This window comes from Elephas maximus, chromosome 19 (genome assembly GCF_024166365.1).
Source record: "Elephas maximus indicus isolate mEleMax1 chromosome 19, mEleMax1 primary haplotype, whole genome shotgun sequence".
NCBI classification, from domain to species: domain Eukaryota; kingdom Metazoa; phylum Chordata; class Mammalia; order Proboscidea; family Elephantidae; genus Elephas; species Elephas maximus.
Window position 1 is genome coordinate 70,975,222 of NC_064837.1, and position 14,273 is coordinate 70,989,494.

The following is a 14,273-nucleotide window of genomic DNA, read 5'->3' on the forward strand; positions in this document are numbered from 1 at the left end:
GTGGTAAGGGGCTGGTGGCTTCTCGCTAGGCCTGAGCTGAAGCGTGGTCAGAGCAGGACCCCCTGCAGGCAGGCGCTGGAGCATGTGCTAGGTAGTGGGTTTCCGGTAGCCAGGCCGCAGAGGGGGCGCATGTCACTGTAGATGCTGCAGACTGAGGGTGAGGAGCAGAGAGCATGTCACTGGGCCTGGGGTGGCTGCCAGCCAGGCCAACAGACGGGCCTAGGGTGAGGGCACCCGTCAGACAAGCCTTGGGGACCCCCTCTGTGGCAGGGCGAGACATGTCTCCTGCCCATCTCCCTCACCCCAGGAAAGCCCAGCAGAGGCATGGGATAAAATCACTGAGGACTTAGAATGTGGTAGAGCCAGGTCTCTGTGCTTCCTCCCAGTTCTCGGCTGGCGTGGGGCTCTGCTGACAGCCAGTGCCACTCCTGCCGGGAGAATTCTCGTTTGGCTGCTCTCAGTGTTGCCTGCTCTGATGCCTTGTAATTAAAACATGCATTTGGCCTTCGCCATGAAAATCTAATTTCTTCGTCTGAGATCTGCTGATCTTGGCACCGGACGCCAGCCCGTCTAGCGTGTGGATCGGAGTCGGCTGGATTGCTCATAGCCAGTGTTTGCAAATCAGGCCGTGGGTCTCTCTAATCAGAGCCCAGGTTTGGTAATTGGTGTGTAAAGATTCTCAAGGGAGGGGGACGTTGGGTGGCACTGGGCCATCTGTGTGGCCAGTGGGGGTTGAGTCGCTGACTCAGCCTGCCGGGTGGGGTAACAGCTCCCTGGTGGCCGCACTTCAGAGCAGGTTATATGCGAGGCACCGTCCCACGTGTGCGACGTGCATCCGCTTGTTTAACCCGCAGGCCTCCCTCTGCGGGTCCTGTTGCTGTCCCCATTGTGCAGATGTGAACACTGAGCTTAGGAAGTAATTTGCCTTCAGTAAGGAGCAGAGCTGGGGTTTAAACTCAAGGAGTCTGACAGCAGGCTGCGTGGTCTTAATCGCAGGGGATGCTGCCATCTTTGGGTTTCCTGGTCGCTGCGCGGACCCTCCTGGCGTCACTGGGCGGCCACCTGCGCATTGACGCTGTCTCTCTATGCCTCTCCACAGACCATCATGGAGCAGTTCAACCCCAGCCTCCGGAACTTCATCGCCATGGGGAAGAACTACGAGAAGGCCCTGGCAGGTAGGACTGCACTGGGCCCCTCAGGGTCAGGGGAGGGGCATTCTTGGATTTGGACACAGGCTGTAGCTCGTCGGCAGATGGACTTGGGCACAGGCGGGGGCGGGGCTGTGATGGAAGAAGGCCTTTTGTCCTGGAAACAAACCTGGCAGAGGCGCTGAGCGGAGGAGGTGTGGGTGCCAGCAGCGCCATGGCCCTGAGCTTGACAATCTGCTCCTGTGGTTACAGCGACGGCCCCACCCTTGGTGATGTGAGCCATTCCTGCAGCTGGGGTGACAAGCCCGGCGTCCTGGCTCTGATCCTTGTCCACAGCCCCTAAAGGTGGGCAGGATTTCAACATCGGTCCTTTGGAACTCAAGGTTGGGGTTTAAATTAAGTGGTCCTAGCCTGACCTAGTTTTTTTGTAGCCTGACCTAGTAGGTCCTAGTAGTCCCTGGGTGGTGCAGATAGTTAATGCGCTTGGTTGCTAACAGAAAGGTTGGAGGTTCAAATCCACCCAGAGGCAGAACTCAAATTCACGTAAAAAGACCAGACTTAATGGTCTGACTGAGACTGGAGGAACCCCTGAAGCCATGGCCCCCGGATACTCTGTTAACCCAGAATTAGAACCATTCCTGAAGCCCACTCTTCAGACAAAGATTAAACTGGACTATAAAACATAAAATAATACTCATCGAGAGTTTGCTTCTTAGTTCAAGCAGGTACATGAGATTAAATGGGTGGCTCCTGTCTGGAGGCAGGATGAGAAGGCAGGAAGAGACAGGAGCTGGTTGGATGGACGCGGGAAACCCGGGGTAGAAAGGGGGAGTGTGTTGTGACAGTATAGGGATTGCAACTAGTGTCACATAACCGTATGAGTATAAATTTTTGTATGAGAAATTAACTTGAGCAGTAAACTTTCACCTAAAGCACAATTAAAAAAAAAAAAAAGCTTTAAAAAAAAAATCCACCTAGAGGTGCCTTGGAAAAAGCCCTGGTGATCTACTTCTAGAAAACCAGCCGTTGAAAACCCGGTGGAGCAGAGTTCTACTCAGACCCACACAGGGTTGCCGTGAGTCGGAATCGACTTGACGGCAACTAGTCTGGTTTTTGGTTTAAGTAAACTGTGCTTTGGAAAGGAAGCACATCCATCAGAAGCACACAACGAGCATCTTCTCCAAGCCTAACGAATCTGCTCCTGTTGAATGTCCACCGCTTTCTGGCCGTGTAGAGATGGGAGTTATAAACTTGAATCAACGGTGCAGGGATGGCTCAACCCTGGAGAGCAGCATTGGTCTCGAGCGTTTCAGGATGGTGGTAGTGTCCTTTTGTGATGCTGTCTGTTGGTAGGACGCTTGGACTGTCTGGGACTATTTGCAGAACATGTACCGTCAAGGAGTTCTTTTCACTCTGCGCATTGTTCTTCCTCAGAGTGACATCCCATTCCCAACTGTTTTGCATTCAGGGAATGTTGGGGATTGAATGGCACCCCCAAAAAGACATGTTGAAGTCCTAATCCTGGTATCTGTGAACATAACCTTGTTAGTGTTGGGGATTGAATGGTGGCCCCCCCAGAAAATGTGTTGGCGACCTAACACTGGTACCTGTGAAACTGTGACCTTGTTTGGAAATAGGGTCTTTGAAGGTGTTGTCAGTTAACGTGAGGTCCTAATCCCATCTGAGGGGTGTGTTATAAAAGAGAAGAAAGAGAGACAGACAAACAGGAAGGATGGATGTGAGACTCTGCAGCCACACACCAAGGAATGCCTGGGGCTACCAGAAGCTGGGAGAGACAAGGAAGGCTCTTCCCCTGGAGCCTTCAGAGGGAACACGGCCCTGCCAACACCCTGAACTGTAAGACAGTCAGTTTCTGTCCTCGTCAGCCACCTGTGTGTGGTCCTTTGTTACAGCTGCCCCAGGACACCAGGACAGGGAGCCACAGGATGCCGTTGATGCCTCTTCAGTGGGGGGGGGGGGGGGGGGGGGGAGGCTGTTGTCTTCTCTTTACTTTGTGCACCCTGGCTCTCTGACGCTGAGGCACAGGCTTCCTTCTGGGCCTTTCCGCCTCTCGCCCAGATTCCCTGGGAGGCTGTGCTGGAGACAGAGAACCAGAGGCTTCTCCTCTTCCTGTTCTGAGCGCTCAGGGGATAGGCAGCTGTCTGGCCCCAGTCTTCACCTTGGAGCCAAGCTTCTGTGACCTCGTTTTTCTTCCACTTGTTTTAAGAAGCCCTCTCCCCCAGGCATCAGAAGCACTTTCGTTCCCCAGGATGAGGTGCCAGAAATGTCCTGGGCTGCAGAACAAGTTGTGTGCACTTAAACACAAAACTGCAAATAAAACTTGATCAAGTGCCCCGTTATCAGCCCCCATGGGGCCTGTGAGATCATGCATGCGGACGGCTCCAGCTGGCTCCACCCCTTCCAGCTCGGAAGGTTGGGTTCGCTCAGTGCACAGATCAGGCATGTGGCCAGGCACCTCAGCAGTACTGAAGGGTCGCGCATGCCCCTGAGGAGTTGGCCTGGACTGACGCTGGCCATGTCCTGTGCCTGTCAGTGGGCACCGCAACTTGGGCAGCAGGGAGTTTCCCACACCTAGGTCAGGATTTGCCCTTTCAGGTGCTGTGATACGCACCTGACAGCCAGCAACACCAAGTGCCAACTTTAGTCCACTTTTCGTTGGTTTGTTTGAGGATTTTAAGAGACTTTATTTTTTTTAGAGTAGGTTTAGGTTTGCAGAAAAATTGTGCAGAAAGCACTGAGAGTTCCCAGATGCCCCCTCCTCCCTGCACATTGTTTCTTTTGTTATTTTCATCCTGCACGTCTGTGGTACATTTGTTCAACTGGTAAACCAATGCTGATACATTGTTATTAACTAGAGTCCACAGCCTACCTTAGGGTTCGCCCTCTGTGTTGTACAGTTCTGTGGGTTTTGACAAATGCATAACGTCATGTGTCCGCCATTATAGTATCATATAGAAGAGTTTCACTGCCCTCAAACTCCCCTGTGATCCACCAACTCTCCCCTCCCCTTCCCCTGAGCCCCTTTCTACACAATCTTTTCACTGTCTGTGTAGTTTCCCCTTGTCAAGAATGTCCTCTGGCTGGAATCATACAGTGTCAGACTGGTGTCTTTCACATAGCAATATCCACGTTTTTCATGGCTTGCATCACTTTTTATTCCTGCATATAACACTCCACTGTGTGGATGTACCAGTTCGTTCATCTATCCAGCTATTCAGGGACATCATAGTTATTCCAGTTTTTGGCAATTATGAAAAAAGCTGCCACGGGCATTCACGTGCAGCCTTTTGTCTGGTCGTAAGCTTCCATCCATTTGGGTGAACACCTAGGAGGGCGATTGTTGGATCAGATGGCAAGGCTGTGTTTAGCTTTGCACGAATCCACCAGACTGCCCAGTGGCGGGGCCACTGCATTCCCTGTTGCTCCACGTCCTCTCCCGCATTTGGCAGCGTCAGTGTTTGGGATTCTAATGGGCGTGTAGTGGAATCTCCTTGTTGTTTTGCACTTCCCTGATGATGTATGATGTCGGCATCTTTTTATCTGCTCTGGTGAGGTCTGCTCAGATCTTTTGCCCATTTTGTAACTGAGTTGTTTGTTTTCTCACTGTCGAGTTTTGATGGTTCTTTGTGTGTCTTGGATATAAGTCCTGACTTTAGCCGACCTACTCCCAGTAGTGAGTCTTATTCTGAGACCAGGAAGCCGGGAACAGTAGTCCTCTCTCTCAGCTTGGCTTGGGGGTCTCTCCAGGTAAGGAGTTGGCGCTCTACCTCCCGGTGTTGCCTTTTCTGGCCCAGCCATGCCTTCTTTGCCACAGGAACTACACTTAAAGAACCTCCCCATCCCTTGCCAAATAACACGTGACTGGGAGTAGCTCTCTCCCCACTGAGTGAGGAGTGCTGGGTGTGAACGGAACACTGGGTTCTTAACACATAAAAGGAGCCCTCATGACCTGAATAGGGTCAGAATATCCACAAGAATATCACAGGGCCTGGGATGAAGCCCAAACCTGAGTCGTGTGCATGGGGAGCCTGAGGGTTGGGCTGATGGGCTCAGGGGCAGCGGTGTCTTTGCAGCTGGTCTTGTCAGTCCTCGTGAAGGAAGTAACGCTCCCTCTGCCTCTCTCTCAGGTGTGACGTATGCAGCCAAAGGCTATTTCGATGCCCTCGTGAAGATGGGAGAGCTGGCCAGTGAGAGCCAAGGCTCCAAGGAACTGGGTAAGACCCTGGACACATCTGACATGCTGGGTGGGGCTGGCCTCTTGTCTGCGTCTCATCCTCCTCAGGCTTGGAATCAGGTTTTATCTGTCAGATACGACATGGTTTTAAAAATGATGACAACCTTCAGGGCTGGTGGGGGCCGTGGGGTGCACTGGACAGTTCCTTGGATGCTGCTCAGAGCTCACTGGGGAGGGGGGGTGTCTCCCCAGGGGCGCAGCTTAGAAGTGAGGAGACGTAGGAAAACCCTGGTTTAAAAGTGTTACATCGGGAATTAGCGTCAAAGATTCAGACAGTGGGGTCAGGATGGACAGCCAGCTTCCCCCGACCTGTTAATGACATGGGGGAGTGGTCCTGGTATAAAACCAGCAAAGGGCGTGGACCATCCTCGGTGAGACCTGACTTCATGAAGAACGTTGCTCGTGCACCTGCCTCGCTCTAAGCAGAGGAAGAGACCACTAAGCACCAGTGTGGGTCTTCCGGGGCGGGGGGGTCTTCCTGGGGGGTGGCCTTCCTGGCTGCATTTTCATTGTATTTGTGCCTTGTCTACTTTTTGCGAACTTTCTGCACAAAGCTTGTCTTACTTTGACAATCAATGCGATGAAGCCGTGAGCTCCTGCACTGGGCTGTCAGCAGCGGCTTTTCTGTCAGTGTTGTGGTCTGTGAGGGAGGAGGGCGGGGCCCTCAGGGCTCCTCCTGCCCTGTCTGGTGGGACTTGCGGCCCGCGGGGAGGACCTGGAGGGCTGGCCTGGTGATGCTCTGGTCTTCACTCTCAGGGTGGGCTGTGGATGGGGAGATGGACCTTGGTCCAAACAGGAAAACCAACATGGGCTGAGAACCCGTTAGGATTTTCCCGGCTTCCGCTTTGGTGATGGAGGGTCTGCTTCCTGCATGTGGACTCCTGATGGCGGGAATCGGCCTGCGGCCAGCTTTCCCAGGGTGGCCTGCGGGTCTCAGGCAGTTGGTGTAGAAGTAATCACCCTGGCTGGATGAGGAAAGGAGGTAGCCATGCCGTGCCTTGGCCCCTCTGATGGTTGTGTTTTCCCTTGAGTGGCTGGCTGCTGCCCTCGACAGACAGTCAGCCCTGGGCAGCAGTTGCAACTCTGGGGGTTTGGGTCCCTGTTTCTCACATGCTGTGCCAAGCCCCTGTCCATGGAGCTTTGCCTGCTCTTTTTCCTTCAATCCGTTCCACAACCGCCTGCACAGGATGTCAGGTCTAGAGACCGCGGGGCTCTGCAGTTGCCTCTTCCACTCCTTTGTTTGGAGAAACTAAGGCCAAACCTGTAAGTTGCCATGGCTGGCCAGACAGGGGTCCTGACCCCGGATAGGCACCATTCCCTTGGGCAGCCCGAGGGGCGCATGCTGTGGGTCTTCTCATTCCCACCCTTACAGGTGGACGGCGGCCAGCGTGCCATGTTGAGAAGGCACCTGGGCAGGTGATAGGCCAGAGTACCAGCCTGTGGGGCGTAGGCTGTGTGGGGAGCCACCAGGGAGAGGCCGCTCACAGGTGGGGCTCAGGTGGTTAGAAGGCAGTGTTGCTCTCATCTCCGGTGACTCCAGGGAAACCTCTTCATCTTGTGGCAGTCCCTTGGGAACATAGCAGGGCTATGGGTGCCCACACACTGGCCTGCTTGGTGATGTCGGGCGGATAGAGGTCACACTCTGCTGTGAAGAATGGGCTGTGGGACAGCGGCCTCACCTGGGCTCCCCTGGGCCTCCTGGCTGCCCCTCCCGGAGGCCCAGTTCTGGATATGCGGAGTTGGGGGCTAGTGTGTTTGCACACATACTGTGACTCGTCTGGGGGTTAATCATCGCGGTTAATCACGCAGTGGATCGTAGGGGCATGTGCTGGAGGACGGGGTGTGCCGTCTCCTGCCATCATGAGCACGTGCAGGGGATGCGAGGTCTTCCCACGGGAAACGTCACATTCCGGTGTAGCCCCACAGTTGGGGGGGGGTGTCCAGGACTGCAGTGGGAGTCTAGAACTTACTGTTGGCAGAGTTCTGGGAGGTTGCTAGCTTCACCAGACCTGGTGAGCAGGGTGGAAGGGCTCTTGCCACCTGCAATGTGCCCTGGTATTGGCATGTGGGGAGTGCCATGGGAGAGATGTTTCTGCCTCACCCTGGGGCTCACAGGATTTCCACTTTAATCAGGGGGTTCCAGTCGACTGTGGGTCTTTGACGTCTCCTCTGGGGTTTATTTGGGGATGGATTCCTTCGCCTGACAAATACGAATCCCCGTGTGTCTGCAACTCACGTATTTAAAGTGCAAAACCAGTGGTTTTTAGTGTAGCCACAGATCTGTGTGACCATCAGCACAGTCAATTTCAGAACATTCTCATTTTCCTAAAAAGAGACCCCGTACCCTTTAGTGGTTGCTTCCATTCCCTGTGTCCCCCAGCTCCTGGTAACCTCTAGTCTACTTTCTGTCTTTATGGATTTGTCTATTCGGGACATTTCATAGGAATAGAATCATAATACCTGGCCTTTTGTGTCTGGCTTCTTAATGTTTTCAAGGTTCATCTGTGTTGTAGCGTGTATGAAAACTTTCTTTCTCTTTATTGCTGGATAATATCCCGCTGCTTGCATGAGCCGTGTCTCGTTTATCCACCAGCTCTTGTGAACAGCGCCGCAGTAAACGTTGCTGTTGAAGCTTTTCTGAGCAGACACTTGTTTTCATTTCTCCTGAGTCTGTACCTGGGAGAGGAATTGCTGGGTCAGATGGTCAGGAGTTGAGTTTTTATTAAAGCAACATGTGGCCCTGGTTTCACAATATGTCCCCTGCCCTCTTCTCCTCTCACCCCGGCGTCCCACTTCTTGGGGGTCGCTGCCCTCAGCTCCTAAAGCTGTTTTTCTTGGTGCCTGCTTCTATGTGTCTAAAAAGCAGGTTTCTTCCTTTTTTTTTAATTTTAGAAATTAATAATTCTTACTATTGAAGATTTGGATTTAACTTTTTTATGCAGCTCCCTTGCCCGAATATAATTTATCACAATTTTTGCTTAAATCCATATGGGATGTTTATATTGTGACTGTATCAATCTTAGCCATGGCTAAGACATCTGCTGTGTTTTGTTACAGCTTCATTGAGGTATAACTGATACACAGCAAGCTGTCCATGTGTAAAGTATACAGTGTGATGGGTTTTGACGCGTGTGAGCACCCACGAAACCATCGCCACAGTAGAGATCACGAGTCTCTCCCTCGTCCCGTTTCCCTGGCCTGTCAGTCTCTCCCCACTGTATCCCTCCCCATCCGCAAGAAACCACTGATCTGCTTTCTGTCACTGTAATTCCGTGTGCATTTTCTAGGGTGTTATATCCATGGGATGGGATGGTATGCACCCTTTCTCATCTGGCTTCTGTCAGGCAGCATAACATTTTGAGATTCGTGCACACTGTCTGCGTGCGGACCAGTAGCTCGTTAGGTTTTATTGCTACGCGGTGTTCCAGCCTACCGAGGTCCTGCACTTTGTTTATTCAGTCCTGTGTTGGTGGACCCTTGACTTGTTTCCAGCTTGGGGCTGTTACAGATTACATTTCCATAATTAACTAACCTTGCTGTGAGCACCTTTCCAGGTACTTATCAGCTGCTCATACATCTTCTTGGGTGAGTTGTCCATTCAAGTCTTTTGCCCCCTCCCTTTTATTAGGTTACTTGCCTTCTTATTTTTGAATTGTAAACATTCTTTATATACTGTAGATGCAGGCCCTTTGTCGGACATATATTTTACACATATTTTCCCTCGGTTTGGTTTGCCTTTCATTTTTGTAACTTTTTTAAAGAGCGAAAGTTTTTTCCATTTTGGTGAGGTCCAATTTATTGACTTTCTCATGTATTGTGTTCATGGATGTTTATTATGATTACTCTTTCTCCCCATAAAACTGTGTTTTCCTTCACTTCTGCCTTTGCTTGTTTCTGTATGGACCGTCATGAATTCGTTCCTCTGTCTGCCACCGGCCAGCTCAGGGGATCGTTTTATGTCTTCTTTTGGAGATTGCCCTCCTGGAGCCCCCACCCCCTGCCCGGACTGGGGGGCCGGGCTGCCCCCCCGCCACATGCTTTGGAGTGTCCTGCCACCATCGTCTGAACTTCCTTGTGCTCTCCTATACGGGAGCACCTGTGTTTTTCAGCATTCATGTTTTGCTCTCTCATTTAGAGATTGTTTTTTTTTTTTCTTCGTACTTCATTTTTGAGAGCAGATTTAAGTGTACAGAGAAACTGTGTAGCAAGTAGACAGTTGCTGCGGACTCCTAGAGTTTTAGCATCTTGTATTCCTGTGATACACGTGTTACAACGGGTGACCAATATCAATGCATTATTACTAACTGAAGTGCACAGCCTACTTTAGGGCTCACTCTCTGTGTTGTACTGTCCTGTGGATGTTGACAGATGCAGACTGTCATGTGTCCACCATGACAGAATCGTGCAGAATACTTTCACAGCCCTAAAAATGCCCTGGGCGTCACCTACTCATCACCCCTTCCACCCCAGCCTCTGGATCCCTGGCAACCACTAGTGTGCTCACTGTCTCTATAGTTTTCCTTTTCCTGAATGTCATCTGGTTGGAATCTTACAGTGGGTAGTCTTTCCAGACTGGCTTCTTTCACTTAAAACCCAAGGCTGCTGAGTCAATTCCGACTCATAGCGACCCTATAGGACAGAGTAGAACTGCCAGGTAGAGTTTCCAAGGAGCGCCTGGCAGATTCAAACTGCCAACCTTTTGCTTAGCAGCCATACCACTTAACCACTATGCCACCAGGTTTCCTCTCTCACTTAGCAACGTACATTTAAGCTTTCTCCAGTCTTTTCATGGCTTATGGCTCATTTCTTTTTACTGATGAATAATGCTCCATTGTATGGGCGGACCACGGTTTGTTTATGGGGAATCAACTTGTTGTTAAAGGTTCCTACAAAGGAAATACAGTTTTTGAGCCTAGGTGTCTGCAGGTGTTTCTCTACCTGGCATCCAGTGGGTGGCTTGGCTGGGGGTCAGCATTCAGGGTGGGAAACCGTCTTCCTTCGGACTTTGGTGGCATTGTCCCAAAGCTCTGGGCTTGTGGTCCTCCATCAATGCCATCTTGACACTGATTTCTGTAGATGGCTTTTGTTTTTGTTTTTTTCCCTCCCTGGAAGCCTTAAGAGCTTCGTCCTTGGTGTTCTGAAATTTCCCAACAGTATGCCTCATGGGAACCTGGTGTTCCTAGAGGAGGCCCACGAACCAAGCATCCCTGAAGGACAGGTTTGGGGCCAGTGCTCGGGGCCACCTGTGGGGGGTGTGACCAGGGCCGGCGTGTAAACTGCGTCCAGTGGGTGAGGAGGGGGTGGGCTTAGTGACAGGTGGAGGAGGGGGAGCAGAGGTGCACACCCAAGTGTCCCAATGAGGTATTTCTGCAGAATGTGAACAGTCTGGAGCAGAGGAGGTGGTGGGCTCAGAGGAAGTTGGGTTCGAGCAGCGGGGCCGCGTGGGGATGGGTTCTGGGCTTGTGCCAGGGGTGGCTGGCCCTTGGAAGATCGTCACCAGGAAGGTGGACTCGTGCAGCAGGGGCAGGCTGGCCCCTGGAAGATCATCCCCAGGAAGGTGGACTTGCATGGCAGGCCTTTTCTCTTTCCATGTTCAGATTCGTTTGTGTTGTTGAAAGTAGGAGAGTGCATTCGTTTACACTGCTCTAGAACATTCCATGCTGTGAGCGCACACAAGTCATTTCACTGTTCTCTTGAGGAACAGCTGGGTTTTTCCTGGTGCCTTTTTCCTGCTTGCCCTTTGTTTCCTAGTTGCCATAACAAAATACCACAAATTTGGGTGGCTTGAAGGAACAGAAATCTATTGTCTCACAGTTGTGAATCACAAGTCTGAATCACGGTATCGGCCACGTCAGTCCTGCGGTCTCTGAGAGGAAAGTTGCCTCCCTCCCGGCTGTTGGTGGCTGCCAGTGAGCCTTGGGGTTCCTTCGCTGCTTCTCCATGCATCTTTCCCATCTCCAGGTCTGTCCTCTGCTTTTATAAGACACCCTTTGGAAGGGGTTAGGATTTGGATATACCCCTACCCACCTGGTATGACCTCATTTTACCTAACTGATAATGTCTTTGGAGACGCTGTTTCCACACAGGGTCACGTTCTCAGCACAGGGCTCAGGACTTGCACATCTTTTTGATAACACAGTTCTGTTCACATCGTGCTCTGAGCATGCTGGTCTGGGAGCCACGGTTCCCAGCCCTGAGCTGACGCCTGCAAGATTCTGGAATGTTCTGCCTGCAGCACTAAGGGCACACACTCTTCACGCAGCTGGTGTCACCCGGCAAGGCCGCTCTCCTCGGACAGCGCTGCTCACAGGCACAGGCTGCAGGTCTCCCTTGCCCCCCTGACCGCACTGGAGGGGAGTGGGCCAGTGGATTCGAGCTGACTTGGGTGTTTTGGGCGTAAAAAGCGCAGGAAGGCCCAGTGCCTTTCTCAGGCCCCCTTATCTTGGCATAGTTGAGACCCGTACACTGGACCTGGGCAGGGCACAACCCCAGGCCCCTGAGAGAGGGTGGCAGCCCCTGATGGGCTTGGCCAGCCTGGTTCTTGGAGGCCCTTGGACGGGAGGTAAAAACCTATAGCCAAGTCCGGTGTCTCCAGCACTAAAGTAGCAGGTTGCTTTCACTTTGTTATTTTGTGGGTATCTTGGGTGTTGGCGGGCAGGTTTGCCAAGGTAGGGGTCCAGCCCAGAGGAACCCCAGCCCTGGACCAGCCCTGTGCCAGTATCTGCTGAGAAAGGGCAGGTCTGCTGGGAGCTGAGTGTGGGTGCCCTTCCTGCTGTAACGCCCTCACAGGGAGGCTGGGGTCCTTTGCTCTGGGCTGGAGCCAGAGAATTTGCCCATCGTCCCCATGGACCAGTGTCCCTGGGTTCTAGGTGGGAGGCCACTCACTCAGGAAATGTGTTCCTCCTTGTTCCTCAAGTCCTGGGCTTGTTTGAGCTCTCGGCCCCATTAACTCTGGCGGCTGTGGGCATCTATGGTGAACCCCTCCCCAAAGGCCAGTCAGGCTCCATTGGGGGTGGGGGCTTGTTCTCCCGGTTCTTTGAATGGCCCCAAGTCTAAAATGTTCACTGAGAGGCATTACGGCCAGGTGTGTGGCCTGTGTTTCAGGCGTCCACATTTGCCTGAAAAGAATATTCCCTGGTGACAGGTGTGGGCTTTCTTATTGTCTCCGAATCTTCGGTAACGTTGTCCTTCGTAGTTATCAGCAAAAGAGACATGTTATTCTCCTGGGATGGCTGGCTTATCAGTTTCTGTGTAGTGTTTGCTTTATGCATTTGAAGGCGGTGTTATTAAGTACATACACTACACGTTGTTTTGTGTCTTCTTGAAGACAGGAACCTTATCGTTGGGATGTGGCTGTCTCAGTCCCTAGTAATCCCTTTTCTGGTCTGTTTGTTCGCTGTTTATTGGTTTCTACCTACTCCTCTCTTCTTGTTGTAGCCCTGGGGGATCGCTGAGCCTCTGACCACTTCCCTTCAGCATGGCCTTGCTGCCCCAGGATGGGGGTGCTGCCTCCCTGCTATCCAGGAGGTGACCAGAGCCCTCAGGGGATGCCCTTTGTGAAGAGGCTAGGAGGTGGCCAGGTTGGTGCCAGCATGGAGGGCTCTCTCTGCTCTGGTCAGACACCCTGAACCAGGTGCCAGCCATGTGGGAGACCTGGGTTCGACTCCCAGCCAAAGGCCCTTGAGTGCAGCCACCACCCATCTGTCAGTGGAGGCTCGCATGTTGCAACGATACTGAATAGGTTTCAGAAGCTTCCAGACTAAGACATACTGGGAAGAAAGGCCTGGTGATCTACTTCCAAAGGTCAGCCAGTGACAACTCTGTGGAGTGCAACAGTCTGATCCGCAACCAACCGTGGGGATGGTGCAGGACTGGACAGCATTTTGTTCTGTTGTGCATGGGGTCACCATGAGTCAGGGCTCCCCTGACAGCAGCCAGCAACGACAGCAGCAGACCAGCCTTGATTTGACCCCAGAGATTGTTTTTTAGTGACTTAATGTTGACGCCCAGCAAAGTGGGACTCTAACTCACCCTTTTGCTGCCAGTTTCCTGCCTGCGTCCTCGGGTTGTGGCCCTGGTGGCTGTGGGGAGCAGTCTGATGCCCCTGCCATCCCCACTTTTCCTTATCTTGCTGTTTTGACCCCCACTTTCCCATGCCGAGGAGTCCTGGTGGGGCTGAGTGGTTAAGCACTCAGCTGCTAACCAAAAGGTTGGTGTTTCAAACCTACCCAGTGGCTCCACGGGAGAAAAGACCTGGCAATCTGCTCCCACGAAGATTACAGCCTAGAGAACCTTATGGGGCAGCTTTACTCCGTCACATGGGGTCGCTGTGAGTCAGAACTGACTCCACGGCGCCCAGCAACACGCAGCCCTTTACCATTCTTTACCTTCTTGCTCGTGTTTGGGACGGGGTGTCCAGTGGCTCCTGCTGGCTCGCTGGGCTGTCTTAGCCCATTAGGATAAGGTGGGATTAGACTGCACTGACCCTTGTCCTAGTTGCCGTGGCAGATGTCCCCCCCTTCACTGCAGGGCCCCAAGTCGCGTCCTTCCTGTGCCGACTGCAGCTGTCAAGTGGGATGCACCACCCCCAGTGTAGCCAGATGTGTGCGCAGAGGTAACCTGAGTCTCCGGAGTAGGCAGACTGCAGATGGGAGCCTCGTTTGAGCTGCCCGGCCATAGAAGCCAGCTGGCCTCCCGCGTGGTGGAAGCCCAGTCATTGCCCTTCCACAGCAGCCAACCAGTTGTCCACCCCTTTGTTCCTCCTCATTCACTCTGTGGCTGTCTCTGAGATGGCTGGCAGCTCATTTGGTCCGTCTGGCCTCTGTCTTTCTGTGCGTGTGCGCAGCTCACAGCTGGGAGGTGGCCCCGGG

At 52.6% G+C, this 14,273-nt stretch overlaps 1 protein-coding gene across 3 annotated transcripts in view; it reads left to right on the forward strand.

Moving 5' to 3' along the window:
* Positions 1-14,273, forward strand: part of BAIAP2 (BAR/IMD domain containing adaptor protein 2) — a 69,147-nt gene that overhangs the window by 12,543 nt on the left and 42,331 nt on the right. For all 3 annotated transcript variants that reach the window (XM_049858813.1, XM_049858811.1, XM_049858812.1), the window contains exons 2-3: positions 1,100-1,175; positions 5,297-5,383. In XM_049858813.1, coding sequence (XP_049714770.1) covers positions 1,100-1,175; positions 5,297-5,383 — 163 coding nt within the window. The remainder of the gene's footprint in view (positions 1-1,099; positions 1,176-5,296; positions 5,384-14,273) is intronic.